At 46.5% G+C, this 16,693-nt stretch overlaps 8 protein-coding genes across 8 annotated transcripts; 6 read left to right on the forward strand and 2 right to left on the reverse strand.

Moving 5' to 3' along the window:
- Window positions 1-284: 284 nt before the first annotated feature.
- On the reverse strand, window positions 285-3,666 carry CPA2 (carbamoyl-phosphate synthase (glutamine-hydrolyzing)). The gene has a single exon (XM_020207504.1). The coding sequence runs from the start codon at window positions 3,288-3,290 to the stop codon at window positions 345-347; it is 2,946 nt and encodes a 981-aa protein (XP_020065008.1). The 5' UTR covers window positions 3,291-3,666; the 3' UTR covers window positions 285-344.
- A 161-nt stretch (window positions 3,667-3,827) lies between these two features.
- On the forward strand, window positions 3,828-4,529 carry CANTADRAFT_218586 (uncharacterized protein). The gene has a single exon (XM_020206749.1). The coding sequence runs from the start codon at window positions 4,036-4,038 to the stop codon at window positions 4,390-4,392; it is 357 nt and encodes a 118-aa protein (XP_020065009.1). The 5' UTR covers window positions 3,828-4,035; the 3' UTR covers window positions 4,393-4,529.
- A 17-nt stretch (window positions 4,530-4,546) lies between these two features.
- On the forward strand, window positions 4,547-5,033 carry CANTADRAFT_218602 (uncharacterized protein). Its single transcript, XM_020206751.1, has one exon. It carries the CDS (start codon window positions 4,592-4,594, stop codon window positions 4,919-4,921), a length of 330 nt encoding a protein of 109 aa, XP_020065010.1. The 5' UTR covers window positions 4,547-4,591; the 3' UTR covers window positions 4,922-5,033.
- Window positions 5,034-5,340: 307 nt separating this feature from the next.
- On the forward strand, window positions 5,341-8,172 carry CANTADRAFT_89502 (uncharacterized protein; the record flags this gene model as incomplete). The annotated part of the gene is made up of 1 exon (XM_020211574.1): window positions 5,341-8,172. One exon carries the CDS (start codon window positions 5,341-5,343, stop codon window positions 8,170-8,172), a length of 2,832 nt encoding a protein of 943 aa, XP_020065011.1.
- A 473-nt stretch (window positions 8,173-8,645) lies between these two features.
- CANTADRAFT_21167 (sterol transporter) lies at window positions 8,646-9,236 on the forward strand (the record flags this gene model as incomplete). Its single annotated transcript, XM_020206667.1, has 1 exon — window positions 8,646-9,236. One exon carries the CDS (start codon window positions 8,646-8,648, stop codon window positions 9,234-9,236), a length of 591 nt encoding a protein of 196 aa, XP_020065012.1.
- Window positions 9,237-9,592: 356 nt separating this feature from the next.
- On the forward strand, window positions 9,593-10,846 carry FTH2 (Fth2p; the record flags this gene model as incomplete). The annotated part of the gene is made up of 1 exon (XM_020209659.1): window positions 9,593-10,846. One exon carries the CDS (start codon window positions 9,593-9,595, stop codon window positions 10,844-10,846), a length of 1,254 nt encoding a protein of 417 aa, XP_020065013.1.
- Window positions 10,847-11,182: 336 nt separating this feature from the next.
- On the reverse strand, window positions 11,183-14,240 carry CWH43 (Cwh43p). The gene has a single exon (XM_020207505.1). It carries the CDS (start codon window positions 14,214-14,216, stop codon window positions 11,319-11,321), a length of 2,898 nt encoding a protein of 965 aa, XP_020065014.1. The 5' UTR covers window positions 14,217-14,240; the 3' UTR covers window positions 11,183-11,318.
- Window positions 14,241-14,415: 175 nt separating this feature from the next.
- On the forward strand, window positions 14,416-16,514 carry CANTADRAFT_5588 (ATP synthase F1 gamma; the record flags this gene model as incomplete). Its single annotated transcript, XM_020210506.1, has 3 exons — window positions 14,416-14,447; window positions 14,496-14,753; window positions 15,701-16,514. The coding sequence occupies 3 exons, from the start codon at window positions 14,416-14,418 to the stop codon at window positions 16,512-16,514; spliced, it is 1,104 nt and encodes a 367-aa protein (XP_020065015.1).
- Window positions 16,515-16,693: the final 179 nt, after the last annotated feature.

Consider the following 16,693-nt stretch of genomic DNA (forward strand, 5'->3'; position numbering starts at 1 on the left):
TGTTCTTCTCCCGATTGTTTTACCTTAACTTGAATTTCAATCTAAATTCACCTCTAAAGAGAGCGTAAGCGAGTTGTTTCTTTTTTGTGGCTTTGACCAAAGTCATAAAATAACTGTTCCAAGAATTAAATGTATGGCTTCAAACCTTCTGGCCAAGCCCTTGCATCACAATAAGACAGATCTAGCTGTCCTATTTCCCGCATTAGGACAAAACTGCTAACTGTTCGTCTCCGGATCGGCTTTTGCCATTGGAATTACAAATTAATAATTACTCTATTTTATCCATTATTCTCATACATACAACTCTTTCTATAAATCGTAACTGGGTGTCTTGACCCAGGTATTTACACTGGCTTGCCGCCAATAAACTCACTCCATCTTTGAACCTCTCCTGGAACAACAACCTCTTCTGGAACCTTGTCAAAAGGTTGCTTGGTTCCAATCTTGACCTTCAAACACTCAGCAAACAATTGAGAGGTGTTTGGTTCGTTGAACAAGGCGATACCAAAATCAATGGCGTTTCTTCTCATCACGTAATCTTCGTCCAACAAGTCCTCGGCTCTAGCCTTGGCCAAGTTGATCACACCACCGATCTTGTGCTCTTGGAAAATTTCTCTCAAGGCTCTCTTGTCGGTCTTGGGGAAATCAAGAATTTCCACAGATTCGGAAACGTAGTTGTTCAAGTATTCAGCAACTGGAGAAGAAGCGGCGAAGAACTTGTAGCCTAAGCCACTGACAGTCTTAGCGACATTGCCCAACTTATCGTTGGTCAAGTCACCACCAAATAACAAACCTTGTCCCGGTTGTGGAACAGAGAAGTTCATGGTGGATTGGATAGAAGTCCAGTAGGCTTCGACCAAGTCCTTACCAAAACAGGCAATTTCACCAGTGGAAGACATCTCAACACCCAAGAATGGGTCAGCACCAGCCAATCTGGTGAAAGAGAATTGTGGAACCTTGGTGGCAACGTAGTTGTAGTCCTTGGCCATCAAGTCCACTGGTTGAGGAACACCTTCCTTGATCAAAGCCTTGACGGCAACGTCAATGAAGTTGGTACCCAAAACCTTGGAGACAAATGGGAACGATCTGGAGGCTCTGATGTTACATTCAATGACCTTCAACTCGTCGGCATCGGTCTTGATGATTTGCATGTTGAATGGACCAGTGATTTTCCAGGCAGAAGCAACCTTGTCAGCAATTTCCTTCAATCTGTTCAAGGTTTGTTGGGATAATTCTTGTGGAGGTAACACTAAGGTAGCGTCACCAGAGTGAACACCAGCGTTTTCGACGTGTTCGGAAACGGCATGAACCAAAACCTTTCCGTCAGCAGCAACAGCATCAATATCGATTTCTTGAGCACCCTGGATGAACTTGGAGATGACAACTGGGTGGTCACGGGAGACCTTGGAAGCATTGGACAACTTGGCATCCAATTCACTCTTGCTGTTAATGACAGACATAGCAGCACCAGACAAGACGTAAGATGGACGGACCAACACAGGGTAGCCAACCTCATCAGCAAAAGCCTCGGCTTCTTGCACAGAGGTCAACTCCTTCCACTTAGGTTGGTCAACACCAATGGAGTCCAAGATTTGAGAGAACTTGTGACGGTCCTCAGCCTTGTCGATATCTTCAGGGTTGGTACCCAAGACCTTGGCTCCTTGGTTTTGCAAGTCAAGGGCGATGTTTTGAGGTAATTGACCTCCGACACTGACAACCACGCCTTGGGCGGTTTCCAACTCGTAGATATCCAACACTCTTTCCAAGGACAATTCTTCGAAGTACAATCTGTCGACTTCGTCAAAATCAGTGGACACGGTTTCTGGGTTGTAGTTGATCATGATGGTCTTTCTTCCGGCTTGTCTCAAAGCTCTGGCAGTGGAAACAGCACACCAGTCGAACTCGACAGAGGAACCAATACGGTAGACACCAGATCCGAGGACCAAAGTACCTTGTTCGTTAAATTCCAAGTCGGAAGAAGTGGCATTGTAGGTGGTGTATAAGTAGTTGGTGTTGGCAGGGAATTCTGCGGCCAAGGTGTCGATCTTCTTAACAAATGGAATGATGCCGAAGTCCTTACGGGCTTGTCTGACTTCCAATTCCTTAGCACCAACACACAAACCGATCTGCTTGTCAGAGAAACCTAACTTCTTGGCTCTTCTCATGAGATCACTGTTGATATTTTCCAACGATTCGACGCTTTCCAATTCTCTGTACATGTTGACGATGTTCATCAACTTGTGCAAGAACCATTTGTCGATCTTACTGAGCTCGTGAACTTGGTCAACTGTGTAGTTTTCGTGGAGCAAGGCCTGGCCGACTGCCAACCATCTTCTGTCAGTTGGGTTGGCCAATTCGAAGTCCAAGTCTTCAAAGTGGTCACCTTGGAATCCGATGTACGATGGGTCAACTTGTCTGATGGCCTTTTGGAAGGATTCTTCGAAGTTTCTACCGATAGCCATGACTTCACCAACAGACTTCATGGCCGAGCCGATATCTCTCTTGACATGTTGGAACTTGGCCAAGTCCCATCTTGGGATCTTGGTGACCATGTAGTCCAAAGATGGCTCGAAGTTGGCAGAGGTGGTCTTGGTGACAGGGTTGGGCAATTCAGGCAAGGTGTGGCCCAAAGCAATCTTAGCAGCAGTGTAGGCCAATGGGTAACCAGTGGCCTTGGAGGCCAAAGCAGAAGATCTGGACAATCTGGCGTTGACTTCAATGACTCTGTAGTCCAAGCCATCGGGTTGCAAAGCGTACTGGACGTTACACTCACCAACAACACCCAAGTGTCTGATGATCTTGATGGCAGCACTTCTCAACATGTGGTACTCTTCATCGGACAAGGTCTGGGAAGGAGCAACCACGATGGAGTCACCAGTGTGAATACCCAAAGGATCAAAGTTTTCCATGTTACACACAGTGATACAGTTTCCGACTCTGTCACGAACGACTTCGTACTCGACTTCCTTCCAGCCCTTCAACGACTTTTCCACCAAGATTTGTGGGGCCAAAGACAACGACTGGGAGGCCAAGTTCTTCAATTCTTCAGGGTTGGCAGCAAATCCCGAGCCCAAACCTCCCAAGGAGTAGGCAGATCTGACAATGATAGGGTAGCCGACGTTGGAGGCAGCAGCCAATGCATCGTCGACGGTTTCAACAGCAATGGACTCGGCAATAGGAATATCGATTTCCTTCAATGCCTGAGCGAACAAATCACGATCTTCAGAAGTTTCCAAAGTTTTGATAGGAGTACCCAAAACCTTGACTCCGTATCTTTCAAACACACCCATCTTGTCCAACTTGACACCGACATTCAACCCAGTCTGACCACCAAAGGTCAACAAGATTCCGTCTGGTCTCTCTCTTTCGATGATGTAGGTGATGTACTCAGCAGTCACTGGAAGGTAGTATATTTCGTCAGCCAACGAGTGGGAGGTCTGGTTGGTGGCGATGTTGGGGTTGATAAGCACCGACTTCTTGTTGGCCTCTTTCAAGGCCTTGATGGCCTGCGAACCAGAGTAGTCGAATTCACCGGCTTGACCAATGGACAAACCACCGGATCCAATCACTAACACCTTCGACACATCCACCAATTTCTGGGCGTTATCGTCGGTGAACTTCTTCAACAACTCGGCTCCTGCGTAGGAGGGCTGGGAGGCCGATTGGTTCTTCAAGCGACTCCAGGTGGAGAAGTTTGCAGGTTTAGTAAGTCTGGTGACAGACTTACGAAATATAGATGGAAGAATCATCTCTAGCAACGAATGGAGGAAAAGAAAGAAGGAGGAGCGAGAATGGCAGTTTTAAACTGTGAAAATTTTCAGAGGGTATGAGGGATGGCCCAAAACGGCAATGAGTCAGAACTAACCGCGTTGTAAGATCAGTGCAGTTACCCGGAGCGGTGCGCTGGAGGAACAAGGCGTGCGCGGCCCAAAACCACCTGCCAGCCGTGGGTTTATCTCTCTACCACAGGGAAAGCATGCCGTTAGTGCTAGAGGGCGTCTCCTGGCTGGTCTGGCGTGCCAACAGGCCCGTCTTATGGCCTATCTGAAGCCAAAACGGCCTGAGCTGCCCTACCAACCGAGACTCGCCCGGATCGATGGCGGTGACGTATTCATCCTACATGATTATGAGCAATTGGTGCGGGCACTCATCGACATCATCTCGGCACGTGACCCTTGGCCGGAAGAAGTCCACCCACTTCAGTCCGCCAATACAGTAATGCGCGAGGACTACACGAGAAATCGCCTGGCGTCGAAGAATGGCGGAGGCGCAGAACCTAGTCTGGTTTGGGGACACGATCTGGCCTTTGTGGCGCCAAACAGGGCCCAGACCAGTTCCTCAGCGTGGAGGCTCCTGGACCGCCATCGATGCTGCGCTACCCACCCCGGCTAGACGGCCATTGGTGTCTGCTACAAGCCTCTGGGGCCTGCTCGTCTTCTTCTCCACTGGTAAAAAATTGTAGCTGCCCATTCATTTGGTGCTCGTGTTGGATTGCCAAATCCATCGATGCATCGTGAAAAATTCCTAGCCACCGCACAAAGATCTGATTGCTTGGCCAAGGACCACAAGAATGGTCTAAACGCACCAGAGAATGGAAGCTCCAGCTCTACCGCCAAATTGCCAGTGCCACCAATGCCACCGTCCTGGTCAGATGCACCCCATGGCATCGCTAACCAGTTGTTGTACTCCCCTGTTCCTCTATTTTGTAGTTCCTGGTTCCCTTGGCTCCAGTTCCTTGATGCATTTGCCTTGGTTAAATTCCAAGCTGCTCAGAGTGAAGAAAAGGCACCACTTCGCCGATAACACCTTCCTCACATACTTCCGAGTCCCGTGCCTGAGCCCGCCCTATCTGGCCAATAGCATGCCTCATGCTCTCTGTCGCCTTCTCCTGCTCACCAGCAGCCATCGCTATCTCGGGTAAGCCGCGGTTACGTAAGCGGCCTCCACCAAACCCTGAACTACTCAGGCTAGTGAATATTTCACTCACGTTTATCCGCCACTGATCCAGCTGCTGTTCGTCCGGTGCATACTTACACTATCCCAACGGAATCTCCCGATTGACTTGTGCTTGTGACCCCCTGGCGTTGCTCCAACCCGCTCAGCTCCCTGCCCAGTTGCTTATCATCCCTCACACAGTGCCTGGCTATGACCAACCCGTACTCGCCCAGCCAAAGCACCAAGTCCTTGAATGCGGACTCCACGGGACAGATCTCGCCTGAAAGCGCAGATTCCGGTCCTAACATCAGGCGCAAGTTCTCGATCTCAGGCGCCCTTGCCAGCTCTTTCCAGAACAGCATGAGTCCCTCTCCATTCGACTTTGGCGGCAGAAGCTACGTCAGCATGCAAAGACCCAGCGTCTCGTTCAATTCTCCCACCGTGTACTCAGGAGTGAAGGTCCACGAACAAACCGCCCATTTGGCCAACATCGGTGTCACTGACGACGATAACAGAAGCCATCCAGAAGACGACGACGAGTATGACTACGAATACGAGGAAGTGGATGGCATCAGCTCGTCCCCTTCCATCCCCATAAAGGGCCAGAAAAACTATGACCCTCCCAAGACAAGCACCAGCCCCTTGATAGTCTCCAAGCAGAAGAAGTACGTCGATGACTTGGAAACGGGCTTGCCCACCCCAGCAGGCATGCCTGTGTCATCTTCTGTCAGCAGCTTGCCACCCGTCAAGAAGCCCTCGTTGCTCCATCAATACCTCATCAAGCCAATTCAGTTCACTCCTGCCGTGTTCTTGGGCACCCTTTTGAATATCCTCGATGGTTTGTCGTACGGAATGATCATGTTCCCAGTCAGTGAAGCCGTCTTTTCCTCCCTTGCTCCCGCAGGGTTGTCTATGTTCTACATGTCGTGTATCGTATCGCAGTTGGTGTACTCTTTAGGAGGATCGGCTTTCAAATCTGGAATTGGGTCCGAAATGATTGAAGTCACTCCCTTCTTCCACTCAATGGCTTTATCGATCGTATCCGAGATGTCAGGCGCCGATCAGGATGCCATCATTGCCACTACCATCACTACCTACGCCGTCTCTTCCATTGTTACAGGCATGGTCTTTTTCATGCTAGGAAAGTGCAAATTGGGTGCATTGGTGGGATTCTTCCCTAGACACATCTTGGTAGGCTGTATCGGGGGTGTGGGATACTTCTTGGTGGCTACCGGTATTGAGGTGTCTTCTCGTTTGGAAGGTGGCTTGGAGTACAACTACGAAACATTCAAGTACCTATTCTACAACCACATCACCGTCTTAGAGTGGACAATGCCATTGGTTTTGACGGTTTTGTTGATTGGTCTTCAGCATAAGTACCACAACTCCTTGTTGGTGCCACTCTTCTTTATTGCGGTCTTCATTGCATTCCATTTGATTGTGCTCATTGTGCCTTCTTGGAATTTGAATATGGCAAGACAATACGGATGGGTATTTCCCGCTGTAGAGGGTAACCAACCATGGTATGGCTTCTACAGCTTATACAAGTTCAACGTCGTGGACTGGTGGTGTATCCTCAAGCAATTGCCATCCATGTTAGCCTTGACTTTCTTTGGTATCTTGCACGTTCCTATCAACGTACCTGCATTGGCTGTTACTGTGGGCATGGATCAATTTGATGTTGACAGAGAATTGGTGGCACATGGCTACTCTAATGCATTGTCCGGATTGGTCGGCTCGATCCAAAACTATCTTGTCTATACCAACTCAGTGTTATTTATTAGAGCAGGTGCTGATGACAGATTGGCGGGGGTTTTACTAGCAATTGCAACCGCCTGTGTCATGTTTGCAGGACCTGTTGTTATTGGCTATATCCCCGTGTGTGTTGTGGGCTCTTTAATTTATTTGTTAGGTTACGAGTTACTCAAGGAAGCTATTTACGATACCTACGGTAGATTGAGAAAAATCGAATACACCACTGTGATTATCATTGTGGTGACTATGGGAGCTTTTGATTTCGTGGTTGGTATTCTTGTTGGCATTTTATTGGCCTGTCTTTCATTTGTGGTTGAGGCAGCAAGAAGTCCTGTCGTCCAAGGCATCTATTCCGGAAATGTGGCTAGATCCACCGTCTTGAGACATCCTAAACAACAAGAATTCTTGAAGAATGTCGGGAAACAAATTTGCATTATCAAATTACAAGGAACTGTTTTCTTTGGCTCGATTGGGGGCGTTGAAAAGTCCATCCGGTTGAAGTTTGAGGACGAGATCTTCAAAATGAACCCTATCAAGTTTTTGATTATTGACATGAAAGGAGTCAGCTCAATTGACTTTTCGGCTGCTGAAGGTTTCAGAAGAATTTTGAACTTGACCAATGAATTCAACACCCAGTTGATCATCTCATCTGTCTTTGAAGAGGATGATATCATTAAGGGATTGCGCGATGCAGGATTGTGGGATGGCAGAAGTGATGACAACAGCATTAAATTATTCAACACTTTGAACTACGCCTTGGAATGGTGTGAAAATGCCTTCTTGAAGACCTACAAGACTGTCAAGAAAAAGCAGAACAAAATAAGCGTACCTTTTGATGGAACCTCAGCCTTGATGAACCAAAGATCCAACACTCCTGGCTCTGATAATGTCAAACAATTGATGAACCAGAACTTCGACTTTGGAACTCCTCGTACAACTCATGTGTACCAAGCGGCCAAAAGAACTGTGTTCGACGAGCAGACTCTCCAGAGCAAGTACTACACGCTGAGTGACGACTCGTTCAAGAAGCAACCATTGCCCTTGATCATGATTACCTTCCAGGGATTGTCCGAGAAGGACGAGGAGTTTTGGTCCCAGTTGACGTCATACCTTGTTAAGGAGAAAATCCCCGAGGATTACGAATTCTACAACTCGTCCCGTGATGCCCCCAGCTTCTTTATCGTGGAGTCTGGCTTGGTGCGTTCGGTCTTCAAGTTTGAGAGCGACAACAGAACGTTGCATTCGAGCATTTTACCCATGACGGCATTTGGAGATCTCTATGATACAGGACCCAACTTTAGAGAGATGAACTACACCACCGTGACCGACTCGGTGATCTGGAAACTTCCTCACAACAAGGTCAACGAGTTGTTGAAGCATCCGAATGGCGAGCATATCTTGGCCGAGTTGCTCAAGATCCAGACCAAATTAATCAGAGAAAGATTCGATACCATGACTGCCAATTTAGTGATTGCAGGCTAGTCAGATGTCGTCTAGTGTTTCAGTTCATAACATTTAATTCTTTAGATATTAATCCACCAGATAGACTACACCTGTAATTCCTATGCTGTCAAACTGCAACATATGCTCCAGTTGTGGCTACTATTAATTAACCTACAACCGGACCTCCCCCGCAATTCTACTTCAAGCAACCTGCAAACTGCCCTTTCTCATGAGCTCCATTTATCCACGACACAGCTTGGATTTTCCTTCCACAATGTCATGGTAATCTAGACATCTGGCACTATCCCTACCACGCTTATGTAATTCCCCTGCTACAGCCACACCTCCACTAGAACCCCGATCCTTGCTCGTAACTGAGCCTCCTATCTTATCTCGCGAACCACACGACCTGCATCAATCCGCAATTTGCCCACGTGATGCGACGATCATTCTCCCTACAATTCCCCCTTACTTGAGCAACTTCTCCATCACGACTATTCTCCTCGACAATCATGGTTTCTTTCACTAAATTGGCTGTCCTCGGACTCGCCTCCTCCTCCGTCAGCGGATTGTCGCTCATTCCTGCTATCGAACCTCTCTACAACGAAGTTGTCTCCGTCTTCGGACTCTCCGCCACTCTTGACCAACCAGAGGTCATTAAAGTCTTCCCTAACCCAGACAACAAGCCAGTCCCAGGAGACTCGCCCATTGTTCAGTGTGAAGCCTCCGAGCCCCAAATCTTGAACTTGCAAAAGGTGGTGATTGACCCCAACCCTCCTAACAGAGGCCAAAACTTGACCTTCACCGCTGTGGGTGTGCTCAGCCAGGACGTCGAGGATGGAGCCTACGTCGAGGTTGACGTCAGATATGGTTTCATCAAGTTGGTCCACCAGACGTTTGATTTGTGTGAAGAGATCACCAAGGTCGACTTGGAATGCCCCATCAAGAAGGGTCCCCAGACCATCAAGAAGACGGTTGAAATCCCCAACGAGGTTCCCCCAGGCAAGTACATCATCAATGCCAGAGCCTACACCAAGGACGATGTGTTCATCACCTGCTTGTCTGCCACTGTGGACTTCCTCCCACCATCGCTTGATGCCTGAGCTCGAGGAACTGGTCTTCCGAGTGTTTCGAACTGCGGCTGCTGCAAATGTGGAAGGCATACGCTATCCTACGAATTCGGCGCCCCCACCTCATAAAAGTACTGGGTCTGGCTGGTGGCGAATGCATCCACACCTGTGCCAATGTTCTCATAGCCTGATTTTTTCTACATTACTCCTACCGGCTGTTTGATTTCTAAGGCGTCTTAATAATAGCCCGTTACGGGTTCAATAAACGTATCGTTAGCCTAGTGTAGCACTGCCACTTCGGTATCGTGTCACGTGCATGTTCCACGCGTGATCTGGTTTCGTTCCCGTATAAACTCTATGATCATCAACCTTTACTTACCACCACAACGATGATAGAAGACTACTTCTCAATCCAGATCTTCTTCATCATCCTCAGGGAGACGTTGGAGACCGCGATTATCATTTCGGTTCTCTTGTCGTTCATCAATCAAAGATCTCAAACATCAGCCGTTCAGGGTCCACAGCAATCCCAGAATTTTGACAGGGTACAGAGTAAGTTGAAACTCCAAGTCTGGGTCGGTGCCATCCTTGGCTTACTTATCTGTTTCGTCATAGGCTTGGTTTTTATCGCATGCTTCTACTTCATCGGTAAGGACTACTGGTCCTACGCGGAGCGGCTATGGGAAGGGGTGTTCTCGCTTCTTTCCAGTATGATCATCACCGTCATGGGCATAGGCTTGCTCCGGATCAACAAGGTCATGAAGGTCAAGTGGTGGATCAAGTTGGGAGACGCTTACAACGAGACAGAGTCCGGTGACAAGAATGCAGTGACTGGCTTAGACGACTCTGACGACCTTGCCCGTGACAGTCTTGACAGCTCCACTCCGTTGGTGGGACAAGGACCCAGTGCTTTGGCCCCCAAGCCAAAGGCCAAGTTTACCAAGCGCTACTTCTTGGCCATCCTTCCGTTGATTACCACCCTTAGAGAGGGTTTGGAAGCAGTTGTCTTCATTGGAGGTATTGGTATGTCGCAGCCTTTAACATCTATCCCTCTCTCGATTGCAGGAGGGCTCTTAGTTGGCTCAATTATTGGGTATATCCTCTACCAGGGAGGTAACAAACTTTCGTTGCAGTACTTCTTGATTTTCCTGACATGCTTCCTCTACATCGTGAGCGCAGGTCTCATGAGCAGAGGGGTATGGTTCTTGGAGTTGGAGTCATACGTTAGAGCATGTGGAGGTTTGGATGTCAGTGAGACCGGCAGTGGTCCAGGCTCCTATGACATCGCCAAAAGTGTCTGGCACGTCAACTGCTGTAATGGGTTGACTGACGGCTGGTGGATGGTTTTCAATGCCATTTTTGGCTGGACCAACTCTGCTACCTATGGCAGTGTATTCTCCTACATTGCCTACTGGTTGTTAGTGATAATCTGGTTGGAAGTCAGATTGTACGAAGAAAGAGAAGGTGTTTTACCTTTGGTCCCTATCAAGTGGCAATTGAAGAGAATTGCGAAGAAAGTGAAATTATACGAAACAAGACAGAAGCAACAACCACAAGTTGCTCAGGAACTTAGCTCAAACCACGCGGCGTCGTCGGAAGATTTGAATGAAAGGGAAGCCGAAGCAGAGGTTCTTTTGTCTTAGTAAATATTCTTGTATAAAGTTGCATCTAGAGGTTCGGTTTGCCAGCCGCAATATGAGCTTGCATTAATTGGAAATTGAAGCATTGTAGTCATGGGGACTAACAGCCCTTGAATTCAGTTCCAAAATTCTCATACTGTCATACATCACTATCGAAAATCTTATCCAATAAATTTATTATTCTATTTAACAAAATTGGCGTTTATTCATGTTGTGAAGTTTTTGGTAGATACAGTTGGCATTTTCTATTCCCTTAAATTGTAAACGAATATTTTGATCATTTTTGTTATTTTTTGAGAATGTTCCAAAAAATCCGAAAATTGTAACTCAAAGCTTGATGAAGTCATAGTCAATTTTAACACAATTAGGTAAAGTCTAATCCATTAAAGTCCTTTCAAATTAATAAAAACTACAATTTTTAAAATAATACTTAATACGATAATCATCATTAAAATTCAAGATACAAATAGTGCTCTTATGGGGCAAAGTACCTAGGCTCATCAAAGACGTGGTATCTGTGGCCCCTAACACCATCACCTCTGAACAATTGAGGCATTCTTAAGTTCTCATCAATATCCTCTTCATTGACATAGTGGTTTCCGTACAAGAAATCGATGTCATTTGCTTCTTTTTGTTCATCGGTCAACAACTTGAACTTAGCAATTTGCAATTCAGTATCGGTGATGGTGGATCTAGAAATTCTAGCGTAAGCAACCTTCTTCAAGTCTCTAAACAAAATGTATTCACACCATCTGTCCCAATCAGTGCTGTCGATATCGTACACTCCAGACTCCTCACTGACGTAGGTGTTGTAGTTGCCTGTCAAAGGCTCAGTCACTAAGTAACTCAACAACACTCTTGGTCTGTTGGAACTTCCCAAGATGTCTCTAATTCCCAAGGATTGTAATCTTCTGTCTTCCACATCTTCTTCTTGGCCAGAGTGGAACACAACCACATCAACCAATTCTCCATAAATATCCAAAGTAGCATGGATTGCTGGGGCCAATTCACCAACAGGGGAAGGTAAAAGATGATGAGTAGAGTTAATGATCGGGAACTTAGATAATAACGCCGATCCCCAAGTATGCTTGTTTGGACCAGGACCGTAGTCTGTGTACATACCCAATTCTTCCGCAATGGTTTGGGTAAAGTCACGGTTACCACCAATCATTCTTTGAGTGTCAGTTTCTAACAAACCGATGATATCGACTTGAGCTTCTTCGATCAAATTTTTCATTCTGGTTTCGGAAGACCACATGTCATTGTCCAATCCGAAGTGAACACACCAGATACCAGCAGTAAATGATCTAGACTCTTCGTTGTAAGGCTTGTATGGAACAGTTGGATATCTCTTGATGAAAGTGGAAGCAGAGATGGCCAAAAGCACAGTCAACACTGTCAATGTTTGCTTGAACAAATTCTTTCCTTGATTGAGTTTAGTGATGTGAGAGCTTTGGATTCTTAAGTTGTAGTTCAAAACACCGAGTAGAATCAGGGCGAAAGAAACAATCACAATAAGGTCCATTCTTTCTCTGAGGAGAGGACCACCTGGAACAAAAGCATAAGCAACGACCCAAATGCTTCCCAAGGAGATGAGAATGTCAATCAAGAAACCCAAGAAGAAAGCAGCACCTGGATTGAATCCAACAAGTCCCTCAAAAATAATAGGTGTGATCGAGGCTAAGTAGAGCACATGCAAAGCGGCTCCAGCAAACCCATTCCATCCTTTCAAATTGAAAAATACGATGGCACTACCACCACCAACAATCAAGTTATAGTAAATGGAACTTAAGACCTTACTATTGACCTTGAGTGCTGCAATGACACCAAAAATGAATGCAATGAAGAAAACAATACCACCGGTGATTGGTGTAGCACCTCTAATTGGGAAACCTTCCCAAATCCAAGTGACTAATGTTCCGGAGTCACCCAAGTAAGCTTGAATCGAGTAGAAGTAGCCAGCAAAACCAACGGAAGCCAACAACAAAGAGCCACCTGACCTTTGTACTGTTTTAGTAGAAGCTGGGGCAATGACGGAAGGAGTGAAGAAGGCACCTAATAAGCCGACAAAAATACCGGTAGCATTGTAACCACCGTTGGCTTCATGCATGATTGGCCACACTGGATTGTTGGAGTAGAACACATACTTTAAAACTGTAGTGGTCAATAAACCAACAATGAAGGTGGTCGAGAAAGAGGTGAATTTTTTGGGCTGAGTAGATAAAGCCCAGAACTCAGTGACAAAGGATGCAATTGCAAAGAAGGTACCCGCAGTAACTGCCATAAGCTTCTGTTCTGGGTCTTCCAATTTATAGGCTCCGATCCCAAAAATTACCGTCAAGGTACGGCCAACCAATGGAAACCTTGCAAAGAAGTTTCTGATGAAAGGGAAGGCTAAAAAGATGTTTGGAACAAAAATGGAGATAATAGTGACTTCGTATCCCGAAAGACCCATGTACCACAATGGGAAATACCATACACACAACAACAAAGCGGTGATGACAGTCCAAAAGATGTAGGCATTGATCAAGTTGACAAGAAACTCGACGGTGGAAAACTCGTCAGCCTGAGTTTTAGTCTCAGTCTTTGCAGCAGCAAGGGTCTTTTTGGCGGGAGCAAAAGCGACTCCAGTACTGAAGATTCTGATTTCTATATCAGAAAAGTCGAGGATGGACCAGGCATCGAATGCAACGTCCCACAACACCAAGGACCACTCGAAGTAGGCGTAGATCGAGTACGCACCAGGTCTGACGTGGACTTTGTGCTGGATGAACCAGTAGACCAAAGGCACCAAAGTGCCGAAAAAGGTCACTGCTGTGTAGAATCTGCCAGTGCGGACAGTGGATCCCTTTGGAGATGCAATGGTGACAAACACAGTCCAGGGAATGGTCAAAACCAAGTACAATATCATGAAGATGTCATGGAAGTCATGGTCGTCAGTGGAGGTGATGTAGACCCATCCACCACAGGTGAAAGTTCTCAAGACTCCAGAAATCAACGCCAACCATGGCTTAGCCGAGTTTGGCTTGTAGAGCTTGACGAAGTTGAATGCCAACAACAAAAACCGAGGACCGGATGTAACAGCAATGACCACTTGAAAAACGGATCTCTCGGGGTATCTGTCTCCAATGGTGGCAGAAACAGAAGGAAACCACTCATCGGGGTATCCGAAGGAAGCGTTCTCCACGATCTTGTAATAATGGAGGTAACAGCCCACAACGAAGGCGGATAAGAAAGCGGTGTAGGCGCAGATGGTGTGTGCGTAGGCGATATAGCTAGCATTGAAGGAAAAGAACAGGGTTTCAGCGACGTCAGTGGTGGCAGCACCAGCCAGAGTGGGCTCAGCGACGGCCAGTTTCAGCTTGTTGCCCATGATAACGTATAGCCTGGATGTGCCTAGAAGTGTAAGTGGAGAAACGCGTACTAGGTATATCCGGTCACATGCGCAACATCATGTGACAGGCCCTGGTGAGTGTCCCTATAGTGGAGTCGCGGTCGTGCGCGCGTGCCCAGAAAAGTATCCAGTTAAAATTCTTCTTTTACAACTCACCTATCTAGGCAAGCTCTACAGAATGGGTATGTTACAATCAGAGTCTATACGGAGGTAGCAGTACTAACATATAGGATTGGACAACTACGAGAATCACAAGAGGCCCGAGTTGGTCTCGTTTGACGACATTGATTACGAAAAGTTCCCCGAAGTTCAAAATGCTAGAAACTCCATGTTAAGAGAACAGTGGATAAGAACCTACGCTTTGAGAATCACCCACGATGCATTAAGAAAGTGTAAGCAATACCACAAGGTCGACGCCCAGAAGAACTGCAGACCATTGATATTAAAGTACATGAAGATGCTTGAAACATACCCCTTGCAAGGTTACTTGGGATACCAAAAGAACGATCCTTCGAAGTAGGGTGCCTCATAGCTGGTCCAACCACACCAGGACACGGATTCCTTTGTCCAGGCGGAGCCTGGCAATGGCCGTGTCGTCGCAGTTGGCGGTACTGGGTCCGTTACAGCTCTATTAGTCGCCAGACTATATGCATATTCAATCCAGCTCAGTCAGTGTCATGTAAACTATAATAAAGACTCCGAACATTAGACTAGCAAAACTTCACACTGTCACAATAATAAATGACTATTTATCGAGAGTATGGTAGTAAGGCTTGTAGTCGACTCGCTTGAAAAAGGGAGCATATTCGAGCACATTATTCGGTCGCAACGAGCAGACCATGAACACCCAGGTCATCGTACAGCCTAGTAGTATCCGCTGGTGGCACCGGAAGACCCATGACAATAGCATATCACAACCATAACATAAGATCACGTGATCACAAAAACGTGACCTCGGCCTACTCGCGGTCCGCGCGTGCGCCCACCGTTCGCCAGCCAATCATATCGCCCAGCTTCAATCCCGAAAACTAGAATGAAAAAGTTTGATCAACCAGTTAATTGATTACAGCATCGTCTTAGATCGAATTGAGTATCATTAAGCCATGTTTCGTTTAGGTACCGCTCAAGTCGCCCGTGCGGGTGTCAGGTATGTTGGTCTATGGTCGGCTTGAAGTTTCAAGCGTCAATCGGCCCATTGAAAAGGACAGTTGTCATGGGAAGCACCAACCACAAGTGTATTTATGAAGAGATTGACCATACGTGGCAATGTAACTGGAGGGGAAATGCCATTGAAACGTACCACCAGGAATCTACAATTACAGGCCCTAGCAGTGCATAGTCAGGAAAGCCGACAAGAATAAGGACTATTGAATACCTCACCACCATCTATCAATCGCTTCAGCACGCTCCCATTGCCCCGCCACAGTCCCAAATACAATACCCAGAACTATACTAACGATTAGAAACTATGCCACTTTACGTGAAATTGAAATGCGTCTTAAGTCCATCAAGAACATTGAAAAGATTACCAAAACTATGAAGATTGTTGCCTCCACTCGTTTGAACAAGGCCCAAAGAGCTATGGAATCCTCCAGAGTCTTCAACAAGTCTGACTCTGAATTCTTCACCAACGCTGAACCAGAAAAGGGTGAAGCTGACAAGACCTTGTTGGTTGTCGTTTCTTCCGACAAGGGTTTATGTGGTTCTATCCACTCACAAATCTCCAAGGCTGCTAGAAGAAGAGCCGCTGAATTGGACGGTAAGGTCGACATCGTCACTGTTGGTGAAAAGGTAAAGGCCCAATTATTAAGAACTCACGGTGACAAGTTGAAGTTGTCTTTCAGTGGTGTTGGTAAGGAAGCTCCAAACTTCAACGAAGTTGCTTTGATTGCTGACGAAATCCAAAAGTTGGGTAAGTACGAAGACGTTGAAGTTTTATACAACAAGTTTGTTTCCGGTGTCTCTTTTGAACCATCCAACTTCTCTGTTTACGCCGCCGACGCCATCGAAAAGGCTCCAGGTTTGTCCAAGTACGAATTGGAATCCGAAGGTATCTCTGAGACCTTGTCCGAATTCTCCTTGGCTAACTCTCTTTTGACTGCCATGGCTGAAGGTTACGCTTCCGAAATTTCTGCTAGAAGAAATGCTATGGATAACGCTTCCAAGAACGCTGGTGACATGATCAACTCCTACTCCATCTTGTACAACAGAACCAGACAAGCTGTTATCACCAACGAATTGGTTGATATCATTACTGGTGCTTCCTCTTTGGACTAAGCGAGTGGTTAGGCTCAAGCAGCTCCATCTTGCCCCATTGAAGTCATTGCAGTGATGCACTCATAAAGAATAAAATACACGTATTCATGATAATTCAGTAGTTTTTAATGTCGCCAGACTCTATAAATAATATTACAGACATTGTCTATGAAAAACGAACGGTAAGAACGTCTTGAAAA

The sequence above is a fragment of the Suhomyces tanzawaensis genome (genome assembly GCF_001661415.1).
Source record: "Suhomyces tanzawaensis NRRL Y-17324 unplaced genomic scaffold CANTAscaffold_3, whole genome shotgun sequence".
In the NCBI taxonomy this organism is placed as follows: domain Eukaryota; kingdom Fungi; phylum Ascomycota; class Pichiomycetes; order Serinales; family Debaryomycetaceae; genus Suhomyces; species Suhomyces tanzawaensis.